Raw genomic sequence first — 15955 nt, 5'->3', positions numbered from 1 at the left:
ATGCACGGCTCGCCCTGCTCGGAGATGGGGGATGCGTCCGCGGTAAGCATCGCGCAGGCGGAGGGAGACAGCAGGCGGCGGCGGGCGGGCGCCCCTCGAGCCGGGGGCAGCCGGCGCCGGCCCGGCCCGGGCACGTGCTCTGCGGCGGGCAGGGGCGCGGGGACCGTTACCGCCTCGGTGGGGGCGGGGGCGCCTCGGGACCGTTACTCACCGCGGGGTGGGGGGATCGGTTGGCACCGTTACCCGCCGCGGGGGGTGGTCGGTGCCGTTCCCTCGGGGAGGCTGGTGCCCGGTCACCTGCGGGGGGAGGGGGGGGCAGCCTTTCCGCGTCGACGGCAGCAAGCGGCAGGGCGGGAGCTGCCTTCCTCCTCCTCCTCCTCCTCTTCCCTTCCCGCCATCCGCCCCTCAGCGGCGCCTCCCGGCCGGGGGCACCCGCCGCGGGGCGGGGAACGGGCGGGGACGGCTGGCGGGCGGGAAGAGGCGCTGCCCGGCGCTGGGGACCCGCCGCCCACGCCCGCCCGCCTGCCCGCCAGCTGCCCGCGCTGCCCGCGCACGTAGGGCCCCGGCAGCCGGCGGGGTGATGTGAGGACAGGCGGGCAGGCGCGGTTAGCCATTTCCCTGGCGGCGGGGGGGCCTGGGCTGCAGCGCTCGCCTTGAGAAAAGGCTTTTTTAGGGTTTTTTGGGGGGGGGGGGGGTGTTGGTATTTTTTGAAACGGGGAGTATTTTTTCATGTTTCTTTAGGGAAAACTGCTCTCCTGAAACGTAGGGTTGGAAGAAAAGAGACCTGCTGGCTTGGTTGCCTGCAGTCATGCTTTGAGGAAAGTAGGTTTTCTGGCAGCTCAGTGCAGAGCCTCGCCTGTTGTGGCTCCCATCTGACAGGCGTTCTAGGTCCAGGCTTGCAGGCGACATCATTTTTTGCCCTCCTTCGGGTTCTACATTGCTTTCAGTGGAAATTCTTAGAAGTCTCTCAGGGCAGTTAATCACTCGGATCCCTGTTTTAGAGCGCTTTAACCCCTTCCTGCCCCCAGCCTGGGCATATTCATGCACGGTACCTCTTGTTCTAGGCGAAAGTCCTCTCCGAGTCCGGTGCTGGTGTGTTGGTTATGTTTAACATGTTTGCCATGCACGTCCCTGTGGTGGAGACAATGTCACGGAGCTTTGCATCTTTGTGACACTGTTGAGCCAGGATCATTCCATGTTGCTTAACAAGGCTCAGTAACAAAACTTGTTGACTTACGTGTGTAGGTGATGTCACCCAACAAGTACAGTTCCCTCTAGGCCATGCTAACGGTGTGGTGGTGGTTTTTAGTTTGCTGCAGTAGATAAGCATGCTGTAGAACAGCATTAGGCTCCAGAATCTTAGTCCATGCTTATGAATCCCAGCCTTCACTGTTCATTGGTGTGCCTAAAGACTGGAGGAGTTTGAACACTTAGTTGAGCCTGAGCTGGCACGTGAGCGATAAACCAACAGTGCAACGTAGCTTTTGGAGTCGCTGCCAAGCATTGAGCGCACTTTATGAAGCTGAGGTATCCTTTCACAGAGAAGGCAAGTGCTTTGCATGCATGCATACGCGTGCACGCACACAGACTTTGTGTGATGCTTGCATTTGGAAGCAAATCAATATGATTACATTTGTTCTCATGTTACTCCTAGCGCACTTTGGGATACCTAGCACCTCTCTAGTATCATACCTTTCTAAAGTACAGTACAAATAATTCCCACTGCACTTTGAAGACTATTTCTCTTCCTTCCTCCCAACCCTGGCTTCCCTACTGGTAAAAATAAGATTAAAATGCTTTTGTAAGGTGTGGTACTCTGAATCGGTGATCGTGCCTTCAAGCATCTTGCTGTCAGCTGAAATTTATCTTCTAAATGTTACCAGAATGAGATTAGTGCTGAACAGCAGTCATCTTTGGGGTCCAGGAAACAGCCTTGTCTAAACGAGGTTGGAAGTCAGTTGGTTTTTTTCTTTTTTTGCTTGTATGCAGGCATGAGATATGTTTATTCAGAGTGGTGTAATCCAGGAAAGTCCAGGAAAGTAACTCTGGAAATGTGAGCTACATAGTTATCTGTTCCTTTCCTGCAAATCATACCTGTTTTGGTATTTCTCCCCCCCCCCCCCCCCCCCAGGGTAATGGATGGGGAGATGAGCTGGTGGGGGAGGGCAAGAGTTGAGCTGGTTGGTGAAAACCTTGCCCCAGGCATGGGATCTCTTTCAGATGACCTTCATCGCAAGCAGACAGTATGTGGGTGGTGTCGGCTTTGTATTCTGACTTGTCCTAATAGCCGGTAATCCGGTTACATTTAGGTTGACATTGTGGACATCTATGAGTCTATCCGTGAAAGGCAGCGTCATGACAGCGAAAGGTCTACCTGCAGCACCTTGGAGCAGAATGACATTGAAGCTGTTGAAGCGCTTGTTTGTATGAGCTCCTGGGGTCAAAGATCGCAGAAAGGTGACATATTAAAGATAAGGCCACTGACGCCCTTCTCGGATTCTGGTGATTTCACAATGCACACTGAGGCTACGTCTGAATTACCAAAGGACTATTTATCTACACTGGTAAGGAAAACATGGATGCAAAATAAATATGCCTGACATCTGGATGTTACATCTCTGCAATGTTTTAACTTGGCTGGAAAAGAGAGCCTGCTCATGTGTCCCTTTGTAGAATAGCTATAGGATAGCCAGTGCTGTGTGTGTGTACGTGGAATGGTGAGGTGGGCATGTTGAGTTTGGGTTTTTCTGCTGTCTCTGGAATGGCAGATGTAGGGATTTGATCCCTTGTTGAATCTCAATGTGAAAGCTTTTGCTGACAGGTTATTTAACTGGTGTGCTGAGGATGCTGTCTTGAATGGCTGTTGGAGGCTTCTTGGAGTGCTTTGGGAGAGAATGGCAGAGTGAGCCTCAGTGATTCGGCACCAACTTATCTGCAAGCACTACATGAAAAAGGCTCTTGATGACATTTGGCTTTACTCTGGTCGTTATAAGAGAAAGTACATTATGAAATAGACAATTTAATTAGCTTCTATGCTATGTGTTTGTACATGTAGCCTGTTATTTCTCCAGAGCATTGGTCTACTTTGGCTGACTAATGTCGGCTGAATCACAATTTTTTTTGTTGCAATTTATGTTGTAACAAAAGTAGGTATTAAACAAGGGCTTGGTGCCATTCAGGTTTCATATGGCTAAGGCCCATTTCAACCAGTACCCTTCCAGTATGTAGTTATGTCAGGAAAAAGGGGAATAATAGAGGAAAGAGGCTGAGTGGGTATGGCAGCTGGTTGATGGACTTCTCTCATACTGGTAGCACTGTCTCTTGAGCAGCACAGGAGACAGGCATGAGTTTCAGTGGTAAAGGAGGAAGGAGAGGTGGTAGCAGCAAGAGAGTATAGGGAGAAATGGATGAGTAAGAAGGGAGAGAGCAGTTCCATTTGTCTTTATCTCAGAAGTAGCGACCAGCTGATGGGGTAATCGTTGATGAAAGATGCAGGGCTTGCTGAAAGCTTAAAACAGAAATGGTACAGTGTCATGCTCTGTTGCTAGTCTGTTTTCTGTGAACAGCAGAGTGCTCATAGCCTCTCACAGCTGCACCCATTGCTGTGGAGAAAGGAACGAGAGAGTTTTTGTGTAGTGCAGTGAGTAGACATGCAGTGTTTTATGCAGGTTCACATCTGCCTCATTGCTGTCCTTTTATTAACATGCTTTTTAGCATATTCAGAATGGCCATCAGATGAGGCAGTGCATGCCTTAATCAGTTTGTCCCAAAAGTCAGGTTCTGAGATTCTGGGGAGGAGGTGTTAACTTTATTTTTTCACAGTAGAGATAGCGAAAAATTGTGCTATGAAATTACACTGCTGTATAATGGTGTTTTCTTTTTTGCAGTGCATGACCCCTCCGCACAGCCCTGACTTTGTTGAGATATCAGCTGCTGTGCTCCTCTCCTCACAAGTCACTTACTCCAAACCAAGGACTGTCATGGCAAATACAGCTGCCTGCTCAGTCACGTCTGTGACCGGTGCCTCTCCCATAACCAAGCCATCTGCTATCAACACAGAGCGACAGTGCAGTCAGAAGCCAGTGATATCTGAATCCTTTGCCCCTCAGCCTTGCAGGGCCATGGCAACAAGCGTGATACGTCACACAGGTGATAGTTCTGCTTACCATCACATTCCTGCTGTGCAAGAGAAAACAAAGGTAACTTCAGGCTACAGCATGTCCAGAGACTGGTGTGGAGCAGATGACCGAAGACATTCCAGACTGCCACAGGACACGTGTGCCATGGATAATTTAATTAACAAAACCTCTCCAGTACATCAACCTTGTGCACATGACTCCAGTGATATTGTGACCAATAAAGGACAGCTACCAGTCCGGCCCGTTTCACCGCAGGCCCGTTTACCAAAGAATTGCGAGACTGACTTGCAAAAAAGAGCTACCCCAGTGACACCTGCCCCTGTTTCAAGCCCCCAGGTTCTCTGTCAAATGATCCCTTTAAATGGACAAAGCAGTATGATCAATGCCTATGTCAAGCCTTCAACCCCAACAGTCTCGACTCCCATGAAACCTATTTTACCGCAGGCAGCCCCGCTCCCTCAGCCTGTACTCATGGGACCTTCTGTGCCTCAGGGGACCGTCATGCTGGTTCTTCCACAGACTGCTGTCACACAGACACCACAGTGCCCGCAAACAGTGATGACTGTTGGGAACACCAAGTTACTGCCCCTTGCTCCTGCTCCTGTGTTCATCGCTTCCGGTCAAAGCTGCACCCCCCAGATGGACTTTTCTAGACGGAGGAATTATGTTTGCAGTTTCCCTGGGTGCAAGAAAACCTATTTCAAAAGTTCACACCTCAAAGCCCACCTTCGCACCCACACTGGTGTGTACAACAGGGCGGGTTCTTTGTCACTCTAGCACGGCTGGTGTTGGGGTGCTGAAATTCACACTTTTTGGGGGGAGGAGGCAGGAAAGGGAAGAGGCAGGTGATGGGGAAGCTTGTGGTCATCTCAGAGAAGGGAGGAATGTTCATTCTCCGTGGGGAAGCAAAACAAGACAGACTTTGTTCTGAGACCTCAGCTGACCCCATAGTGTTAGTTGAATTTCACATGCTTTAGTTGGAGCGAAGCTTTGCCGTCTGTGTGTGTTTAGATTTGAGTGGAATCTTGCCATCTGGACTAGACTGAAATGAATTGTGCAAGTCCCTTTTTTTGGGGCATGGAAAGGTCTGATGTAAGCAAACCATAGTACAGGTGGTTGGTCTTAATTGTTACATGAATAAAAGAGAAAAGAGAAAGTCAGAAACTGCGTATTTTTCCAGACTTTTGTCTAGGCTCAATGGGATTGCATTAAGGTTTTGGGCTACTGTGTTAAGAAGAACGTCTGCAGGAATGTAGCATTTTATTTGTTACAGAAAGAAAATTTTAAAGGTAACTGAAAATTAATTGTAATTAATGTGAGCTGATTTGCTCCATAAAATCTGGTTAGTGTGGAGACAGTATAAATGTGTTTTGCTTATCCTTTTTCTAGCTCCAAGATCCTGTTAAGTTAAAACTAACTTTGAGTTCTCAAAAGGGACTATTTTTGATGTTGGGGGACAGGCGTAGTGGGAGATTGGTACAGAATAGCTCATTCAAAAGTTTGTCTAATTTTGTTTTCCCTTGGCTTTTTTCCCCTGCCCTGCCTTGCCCCACAGACACTGTAGTTTATTGGATGTCAGCTTCCATGGCAGGATTTGCATTAGTTTGCCAGCTTGTCTTTACCATTCCTTTAGGGAGAAAGCTTAAACCGTGTTTGAGGCTGATAATCCTTGTAAACCAGAGCCCAGAGGTAGAGGCTGCTTCTACTTCTGGCTTGAGACAAAGTGCTGCAGGCTGCTGAATTAACCTAGCACTACAGGATAAACATAGACTAGCAACAAGTGTCTTGCTTTGAGCACATGCTGCTGATGATCCATAAGGAAGCTCTGTGTCCCTGTATCATGATTAAGGCTAGGACTCAGTGGGAGGTCAAGCACACTGACCCGCCCCTAACCAGTCCACCTTAGAGGATCAGGAGGCAGCATAGTTTAGCTTTCTCTTCCCGCTTTTGTCCTGCTCACGGAGTAGTTAGGTGGTATGGTCCATAGCAGACATAGACTCTCACTCTCTTTTTTTCTCTCTCACTTTACTCTCAGTATCTGAAATAACGACACTTCTGTGGTGCTGCCTTTCTGCTGGACACTTTTGTTCTGCTCCAAAGTGTTACCATACATTTGGGTCATGTGGTAGATGTTTATCTTGAGCTTTATGGGGGTTGTAGGCGGTGGATCACATTGTTTAGGATAGGCTTGGTGTTAAGCAGTTGTTCAGGATGAGCAGAAGCTGACGTGGACAGCCTTCCTCACTGCTGCCATTCCCGGGCGTGCAGAGCTCCCCTAGCTGCCTGCTGGACCTCCGGCTGCATGGGGATGGCAGGACAGGCTGTTCCTCAGTAGCGCTCACTGGGGTGGTGTGTTTGTGTGTATGGCTGGATCACTGGAGCCGCAGGACTCCGAGGCTCGATTCCAGGCTTCCTGTTTGCCCGCAGTATTTGCTGATGACATGCAGCAGCCGAAGAGGCGTGCTCACACGGAGTGGAGGCAGGGGTTGGCTTCTAGTTCAGCCAGCGGATAAGGTAGCTTTAAACCTAGTTTAAAGAAAAAGGTGAAGAATCTTGGCTAATTGGGGTTTTGGATAATTGAAAAAAATAGACTCGATTAAATAACCTTTAAAGAGGTATGAGGGAATAAATAGAAATCTATGGTTTTTCTCTGGAACGCTACTTGAGCTTAAGCTAATGTTGATGGCACGCATGAGCAGTTCTTTGGAATTCATCAGTTTTTGCAAGGCAGGATTTAAGTTAGTTCTTTGATAAAACTGTAACACAGCTTCTCAGAAGTAAGTTACGCTTCTTTTATGTCCTGCAGGAGAAAAGCCTTTCAGCTGCAACTGGGAAGGCTGTGACAAGAAGTTTGCCCGCTCAGATGAACTGTCACGCCACCGTAGAACTCACACGGGAGAGAAGAAGTTTGCTTGTCCTGTGTGTGAGCGTCGCTTCATGCGCAGCGATCACTTGACAAAGCACACCCGCCGCCATATGACCACAAAGAAGATCCCCAGCTGGCAGGCAGAGGTTGGCAAACTCAACAGAATTGCCACAACAGAGAAACCGAAAAGCAGCAGTGCTCTGAGTATGCTCATCCCCGTGCCATCGTCTGTCTGTCAGGGCTAGTGTGAGGAAGCACCTTCTCTACAAACTTTCTGAAGATCAGGAAGAGCTCTGACGGCTACAATAAAATTGACAATGGCTTTTCCGTGGCCCTGTTTGTGCATACTTTAGTTTCCTTTAGGTCCTCTGTTAATAATGCTATGTGAGAAATCTTATCATATCTTTCCTCATCCCTCCCCTATTTGTTGTTTTCCATACTTGGGCAAATGCAATCACCAGCACTTCAAGAAAGCAGAACTCTTTGGAAATGATTTTGGCAATAGGTTGAAAAAGTCACTTGTAATGCTTGCTGTTAATATTGTGATGGACAGTAAAACAGGGTGATTTTTAATTTTTATACTAGTATTTTCTATACCAAATATATTTTGTATTTATTCATTTTGGTCTTGATATGCAGGCAGGGTACTTGACCTGCATTAGTAGGGCTGTGCAGGATGAGACCCAGAGTTTTGGAAACTCCTTTTCAGTAAAGAATTGCATTCAGAGCGGTTTGTAAACACACGATCTTTGATAACTCATGGTGGTTGGGATTTTCATGCTTGCAGATCCTGATCCTGCAATGGGCTGGTGCTGTTACACCCTCCTTACGCAGGTCACTTTGGATGTTTGAGATGTAAGCATGTCATCATTTTTAAAACAAACCAAACCAGAATGACTTTCTTTTAGAAAAGAAGTGTTGAAATCCTCAACATTTTATAAATTCATACCCTTTGCAAATGGAAGCCGTTGTGACTTTTGGTAGAAGTTTGGCATACGGCGCATTCCTGAGTCCACACTCCACTGGAGCAAAGTTTGGAAGAGCCAGACTGCTCTGATGGAGGTAGAAGCACAAACACTCTTCAGAAGCTTTGACACTAAAAATTATGCTTTACTTTCAGTCCTACTAAACCAGCATATCAAAATCTACAGAAAAATGCAAAAATGGCAAGATAACCCCTGAATAATTAGCTGTTTCTCTTTATATTTTTTCTGAGTACAGGAGAAATAGAAAATTAAGGGGTTTTATGTATCGTGAATGCTTGTGCACCTTAGGAAATTATTTGTTCAAGGCTTTCATTTACCTGTATCAAAACATCAGAGGAAGTACTAATCATGTCTTAAGAAATAGCCACCATGTCAACTTGATGATGCTCTTCATGTGGCCTTATACTTCTCCACAGTACTTTGTATAAAATCACCCTTTTCTATTAAATGAAATACTTTCCCTGTTGAATGGATTTTCTTTTACACCAAGTGTAAATATGGCTGAGAAGTGGAATCGCTGGCTGCTGGAGTGCTGTGTTGTAATGGCATGGTATGAGTAATAAAACGAAATGCCCATGGCACAATCGGACTGCTCAGTTCCCGTGGTGTGGGAGGAAGTGCGTGCGTATCATAGCAGAGCTGACAGTAGAGCTGTTGTGCTGTCAAGCACCAGGTGGTGTTTTTTTGGGAGACAACTCACCTGCTGGATGAAACATTTCTGTAGTTTTTATTCCTTCTGGACTCTTCTCCCTTCAGCCACTCCCACACTGGCGCTTAGTTGAGCACTGAGGAGGACTGTTTTTCCTGGATGTGTAAAGCACTATCTCTTGCATGGCTTTTGTTGTTCTAAAATCCTGGCCCCGCCTCTCAGTGCGGGCAAAGCACAGTTCTCATCTATGTAAGTGCAGACTTGCTGATCTCAGCTAGCCCTCCCCTGAAATCGGCAGAGACCTGTTTCAGTTGAAAGCAGAATATGTCATTATTTTTACACTGAAGTCTATGGTTATAATTACCAGGAACAAGTTTTCAAACTGCACTAAATTGGAGTATTGTGCTAAGTGTACTAAAGGTTTTGTGCCTGATCTTTACAATGTCCACACCCTGTTCGCTCACTGCAAGCTGTAGCCCCCCTGACCGTACCGTACGTGCTGGTGGGGCTGTGTGTATATGCAAACTCGCTTTGTGCTCTCCAAAAGGCTCAGCTGAAACCCCTCTTCCTGGTGAATGATGCTTGTAGTGTTGCTGTTTTGTGTTGATACTCGGTTTTCCAAATTCATGTGGTGAAGAAAAAGAAATTGCTGCTCTTTTTTTTTTTTGTCTTTTTTTTTTTTTTTCCTCAGAAGTCCCTTAGAACAAGAAGTTTGACTTTTGGATGCCATTTTAAGATGCTTTGAACTGGGTGGAAGATCATCCCCTCTCAGTCCAGTAGCCAATTTAGTACTACTTTTTTTTTTTTTTTTTTTTTGGTGAGTAACGATTTATGGTCTTCATCTGAGCAAAACAGTTTGGAAACTTGTGTCATAATTTAGTAAACTGTCATGTTAGTTTGTCGCATCGTGGCAGGGGGGTGGGAAGTGATGGAGTGGCGAATACGGAATTTCAAAAAGTGTGTGTCATGGTGTGGAAAAGCGACGGCCCCCTCTTTGTTAGTTTTGCCTGGCGTGCGAGGTGTGCACTGCACCAGGACGTGCCTGGGACGTGCGGCTCTTTCTCTTGTGGCTGTGCGTGAATAGCTGAGCCGCAGTGTGACTTTTGCTCTTTCTCTTCCTTCCTGCTGCGTAAGGGTTACTTATGGATTAAGCATGGCTGGGGTAGCTGCTCTCTGCACTTTACTGCCTGAACTTGATGGTTCAGTCTTTTTATTTTGAGCCTATATTTTAAAGAAATGGAATCACGTTTTTGTACCTGTTTCTAACTTTTATTAAATAAAAAGTATGTAATCTGACTGGTTATAAATCATAAAAATATTGTGAATTTCCAGGTTTCATACACGTCCATTCCAGAACTATGTAAATCCATCTGGATTAGGTTATATACCTAGGAAGACCTTGGGACTCGCTGGTTGACTCGCCTGTAAAGGCAAGACATTTCTGGATCCTTTGTAAATCAACCAATGCTTGTCCATTTATAATTTTACACAACATTTCTTGAGTATTTGCTAGAATGCGTACAGCACCACCAGGGTTTGGGGTGTTTGCGTGCTGTCTGAAAACGAGAGTCTCGGGGTTCGTAACTGTTCTGCTAGCGTGGCCTCCAGAAGCTATCAGCAAAAGGTGATGGTCTGAGCGCTGCTCAGTTATGTGTCGCAAGCTGTGCGTGGCACGAACGCTGGAAATAAAGGAGAGATGAGAATTTGACTCAAAAGATGGCTGCGTTAGCCCCGGTTCTTCCCGTCCCCGCGTACCTGCGGTCTGGCGGGGAGGTGGCTTTGGCAGGCTGGGTGTCACCCCCAGCTCTCGGCTGGGACAGAGGAGTCTTAGCACCGGTGACAGCAGCAGCAGCAACTACTTGACATTTTTAAGCATCTCTGCTGTTTCGTTCCCTCTGACCAGTTCCCAAATTGCAGCAATGTTCATTTCTAGCAGGGTCATGTTTTAATCAAAGAGAAGGGGAGGAGAGGGTGTAACGACAGCAGCTTTCTGCCGCAGCCTTTCCCTGCAAGGTGACTCAGTCTCTGCAGTCGCAGCCCTCGGAGAGCAAACTGGGAGCCGTGACTGAAAGCGTTGTCTGCAGAAGAGCACATCGTTCTTGCAAGTGTGCAGAAGAAGAAAAGAGAAGATCCCGTGGGTGGTCCTGCTTCCACCTCGGGAGAACAACGGGAAGGGAAAGCTTTACTGCATAAACCCTTCAGCCCCTGGGCTCTGCAGGGCTGTGTAACGCATTTGACTCCCGGGCAAGATGTCCTACCTGTCTGTTCCTACCACTATTTTTCAAGGAAGATTTTTCTGAGCATCAAGTCATATCCTAAACAATACCTGTGATTCTTTTGCTATTTTTTATATTGTCTCCCTCGCTTTGCTTATGTGAAATGCGACTATGGATTTCACAGATCTGTGCTCAGCTTTCTGTTTTTTCTTAAAACCAAGCTGTGGCCTGAGCCGTTACGTGCAGCCCCGAGGTGCGGTCGGTACGTATCCTGACGGGGCCGGAGTCTGGAGCAGCTTCGTCCTGTGGGAGACAAGAGCTCCCACGTGAGGAAGCCTTCCCAGCTGCTGTCCTAACACGGGCATCGTGCGGGCAAAAGTCTTTTTATCTTGTAGCCATTCTAAATTGATGAAAACTAATAATTTTCTGAAGAAGAACGCATGTGCGCTCAGACGTGTCCATTGGTTTAATGCTACATTGTGCAGTTAGACCAGCGTCGCTTTTCTGTGGTCATACAGCCAAACCTTCAGCTTAGCGGCAGCTTGCCTCTTGCTCGCAAACCAACGAGCACCGATGCGCTTGCGGTTAGATGCTGTTCTGAAGCTGCGGTGCTGGGTGGGCAGAGGTGGACGGTGTTGCTGGGTGGCTGCACGCCCGATGTGGTCCTCTGGCTTAGGCTGCAGCTCTGGCTAAGCCCCTGCTTCCAGCTGCGAAAGCCATGCTCAGCATCCTGCGAGCGATGAAGGTGGCACTTCATCTGCCGTCCTTTGTGAGCCAAGTCCTGCCTCGGGCTCGCATCTGACTTGAGTTCATCTGCTGGGATAAATCTTCTAACCGGTTTTGAAGTTTAATCTGTGAGCCCATCTGGCTGTTGACCTTCTGTTCATGTCTGGCAAGGCAGCTTCAGGCAAGCAGACTATAGCCACAAAAAGGCAAACGTCTTCCATGCGTACAGAAGGAGTAAATCATGACTCAAAACCCGGCAACCTACAGGCTAAGGAAATGGTGAGGCAGTTCAGGAGGATGCCGCAAAGCCTCAGCCACGTCTGCTCGCAGTCCACACAGCCCGTGGGATTACCTTCCCTGCAGCGAGCATGTTAGCACCGGGGCAGTTTCATCCTCTGTCAGACGCAGCCTTCCTCAATTTCTGCTTCAGTCTTTGGGTGCAGGAGGAGGAATTCGGGTGGCCTTCACATCCTGGCGTGTGCAGAAGGCCAATGCGTACATCTTGCAGTGCAGAAAACTTGAGGAAGCTGGTGCATACCCTTTCCTGGGAAAGGTTTTCCTAGGTGGGAAGAGTACCTTAGGTTTCATTTTCTCCCTTGTAGTGTCTCTCGAGTTCAGAGTGATTTCCGTTGGTTATCGTTGTCCAGATAAACCCACCTCACCCTGTGCAAATAATTGCCGTGTCCTGCGTCCAGAGCTGAGGGAGAAAAAAAACCTGTTGTGGATGCGATCTGTGCCAGGCAGCTGGTGTTCCAGCTCCCCTGCCAAGAGCGGTGGGGAGCTCCACCACCCTTGTGTGGCGCAACTCCAGGGCTGCACCTCATCCAGGGCAGTGGCTCCGTTTCAGCTCCTGGCCTGTGCGTGCGAATCGTTTGGCTGAAAGCTCGTTGGGGATTGATCCTCAGAGGAAGAAGGTTGGAGAAGAGCGTTGCTGGGGGTGGTGATGTGAGTGGGGAGGTGAGTAGATGACAGCAGGGTGCTAGACGCGACGTGTCAGGGAACTATTGCCAAGTTAGCTGCTCTGCCCTCAGAGGTCTTGGCAACGGGACCAACGTGTAGATACATGCATACAGGGGCCATCCTCACATGCGCTAGGCAAAGGGACCGGCACCCAGGGTCCCAGGGATGGACTATGAAGACCACCTATCCCGAGGAGCTGTGGTTATGGTGACTAGCTCTTCATCATTCTTTACAGCCATCTCACCCAAGCATGGATCAAGTCACAGCTTTTTCCTCACTCAAGTCTACCTACAGCTCCCAGTCAAATTCTTGAAACTTTTAGGAGATTTCACTGGATGGCTACATGCCAGGTAAAAGAAAGAATCACAGAATCATTAAGGTTGGAAAAGACCTTCAAGATCATCAAGTCCAACCATCAACCCAACACCACCATGCCCACTAAACCATATCCTGGAGTGCCATGTCCACATGTTTTTTGAACACCTCCAGTGATGGTGACTCCACCACCTCCCTGAGCAGCCTGTTCCAATGCTTGACCACTCTCCGGTGAAGAAATTTTTCCTAATATGCAATCTAAACCTCCCCTGGCACAACTCACATCCTAAGACTGCTCTGTTTTCTTAGTTGCTATTTGGGAAAGAGTTCTGCCCATTTTCTAGGCTACTGAAACGGCAGAGCTCTGCCTCCCCTGCAGTGCCGACAGAGAGACATCTACAAAGAAATGGAGAAAAAAGGATTCAAAGCATTTGTTTGCACATGAAAATCCCAGATTTGAGTGAAACCCAGAGTCTGAGTAAGTGTGCAAACCGGTTCTGTAGTTTCAGGTTCATTGGTTTCATTCATGCACTGAAGAGTAATTTTTCACGATTAGCTGAAAAAATGACCCTCTTCAGTCCTTTCAACAGCTGTGGTTTTGCCTCACTTTAAAAATAGTAGTAACAGGAGGTATGTATAGACAGCCAGCTGGCCAGTGAGGGTCTTGTACTCCTCTTGTACTGGTGCAAAATACTACGTGTAGCATTTTTCTGTCTTCGATGAATAATGTGCTAATTTGGCTAACAAGCAAATAGGCTAACAGCCTATTGCTGTTTTATTAATGGGGATTAATAGTGTCAGCTCAAAACCTGTGCTAAACTACCTTGTCTTACGCTGCATGTATCCGACGAGAGGTTATTTTCTAAAATGATGAACCAGAGACTATCCAGAACCCTATTTAATTCCAGCAGAACTGTTTTGGGGAGAGGAAGAAGTACTGGCAAACCAAACCATTTTTTGTCTTACAAGCGGCTGTGATTTGATGATGGTTATAGAAAAATACAATGAAAAGAAAATAAACTGCCTGATAATTCAGCTGGTGGGATGTCAGCATTCACTGCCCGAGATGTGGCAAAGTGATCTGTGTAGTGCAACTGTCTTTTTTTTTTTTTTTAGAAAGAACAATTAATTCAGGAAATTTCCCTTGAAATTAGTTGTGGGCTCGGGTACTTCTTGAGTATGATTTTTTTACCTGCGAATGATCTAGTGTCCTGTTTCTCCTGAGCAAAGGATGGATCACAAGTAGGGTTACACTGAGACCAGGTAGTTAAACTGTGCAATCGTGCCTTCCCAGGTGCCAACCCCACTGCCACCCTCCCGGGTTTTGGTGCGCTTTTTGGCACAGGATGCAGGTGGAGGATGCACAGTCCCTGGCAATTGCTGGTCAGACTGGGGAGCTGGTTGGGTACCACCACCCCATTCTGCGTGGTATGAGAATAAGATAGATGGTTGTGAGTTGTTCCGTGCCGGCTGGCTCTGCGCTCAGAGCACGGCACCGAGCATGCCTCATTTCACAGCACAGAGAAAGCCTGTGAGACCATGGCACACTTTGGACACCCTCCTTGCATCCCAAAACTTCTTTCTCCCACCTTTTCCCTGGTGCAGTGACTGTCCCAGCTGCATCACTCCCTTTGGGACCTTCCTGTGTTCATGCAGCTTCTCCTTTTCTCTTGGTGATACTGAAAAGGTTACCTGTGAAACCCACTGCCCCTTAATTCCGGGTCCAGAAACATGCTTGTCCTTTGGCTGTTTGATAAGCTAATTTTGTAAAGAAGCTTAGTGATTTGGAACAGGCTGCCCAGGGAGGTGGTGGAGTCACCATCACTGGAAGTGTTCAAAAAATGTGTAGATGTGGCACTTCAGGACATGGTTTAGTGGGCATGATGGTGTTGGGTTGATGGTTGGACTTGATGATCATGAAGGTCTTTTCCAACCTTAATGATTCTGTGATTCTGTGATTTGCTGTGTTCAGTCAAGAGAGATTTGTTGCAGCCTAACAAAAATATGTTCAGTTTAGATTTTTTTTGTTAATAGTCACTTTCTGCAAAATTGTTAGTACTTAGGCTTTCCTTTAGGAGAGCCTGAAATGTGTTGTAGAGCTGTTACCCAGGCCAGTCACCAAATGCAGCCTCAGAGAGAGAAACTCTGGGAGGGGAGGCAGGGCACGGGCAGAGGGACCACGGCGGGAGGCAGAGCCCCGGTCCCTGCCTGAGCTGCCTGCGCTGCCTGCTGCGGGGGGCAGCTGCCTGCTGGCGTTGCAGGGTGGCCGGACAGCAGCGTGGCTTTCCTTCTGGTTTGCTGTGTCACTGGAGGCCACCCAAAAGGACGGCAATACGTGGTGGGGGAGCTGCAACCGAGCTCCTTGAAGCACCTCCCCACATGTGCCTGAGACTCTGGGGACCTGGGCATAGAGGAAGGTTGTGGTCAAAAGAACAGAATCCAGATTGAAGGGAATTCTAAACCAGTGCGGTGATTGAAGCAAGACAGGGTATGGAGTACCATGGTCACCTGTGGTGCTGGAGTCAGCAGGTCTCCTGTGTTTTTCCTGCTCACCCCAGCAGGTCTTTGAGAGTGGCTAAAAACTAATACAAGCTCTGGGAGATCTGGCTGCTGACGCGTGACATGCTGCAGAGAAACCGCGTTCCTGCCGCAGCTCGGCAGCATTAGTAGGTCTTAAAATGACCGTTCCTGCAAAAAAATAAAGTGCTATCATTCAAAGTTGGATTTTTTTTCAGGAGCACTGGAGAGCCCTTGCTCCAGAGGGCCCACCCAACTTCCCCCAGGCTGTGCAAGGACATCTGCTCTCTACTCTGTCAACTTCTGGGCCACTGAGGTATCGCAGAATGGTTTGGGTTGGAAGGGACCTTAAAGGTCATCTTGTTCCGACCCCCCTGCCACGGGCAGGGACACCTTCCACTAGACTAGGTTGCTCAGAGACCCATCCAACCTGGCCTTAAACACTTCCAGGGATGGGGCATCCACTCTGGACAACCCGTGTCAGTGTCTCACCACCCTCACAGTAAACAATTTCTTCCTTATGTCCGATCTAAATCTACCCTCTTTCAGTTTAAAACCGTTACCCCTCATCCTGTCAAAGC

General features: G+C 48.0%; 1 protein-coding gene across 1 annotated transcript; it reads left to right on the top strand.

Moving 5' to 3' along the window:
• Positions 1-7250, top strand: KLF11 (KLF transcription factor 11; the record flags this gene model as incomplete). The annotated part of the gene is made up of 4 exons (XM_081998253.1): positions 1-42; positions 2310-2564; positions 3888-4881; positions 6946-7250. The coding sequence occupies 4 exons, from the start codon at positions 1-3 to the stop codon at positions 7248-7250; spliced, it is 1596 nt and encodes a 531-aa protein (XP_081854379.1).
• Positions 7251-15955: the final 8705 nt, after the last annotated feature.

This window comes from Phaethon aethereus (assembly GCF_964289735.1).
Source record: "Phaethon aethereus genome assembly, chromosome: 3".
In the NCBI taxonomy this organism is placed as follows: Eukaryota; Metazoa; Chordata; class Aves; order Phaethontiformes; family Phaethontidae; genus Phaethon; species Phaethon aethereus.
Note: the sequence above shows the minus strand (reverse complement) of the source record. Positions and strands in the feature narration are given on the sequence as shown.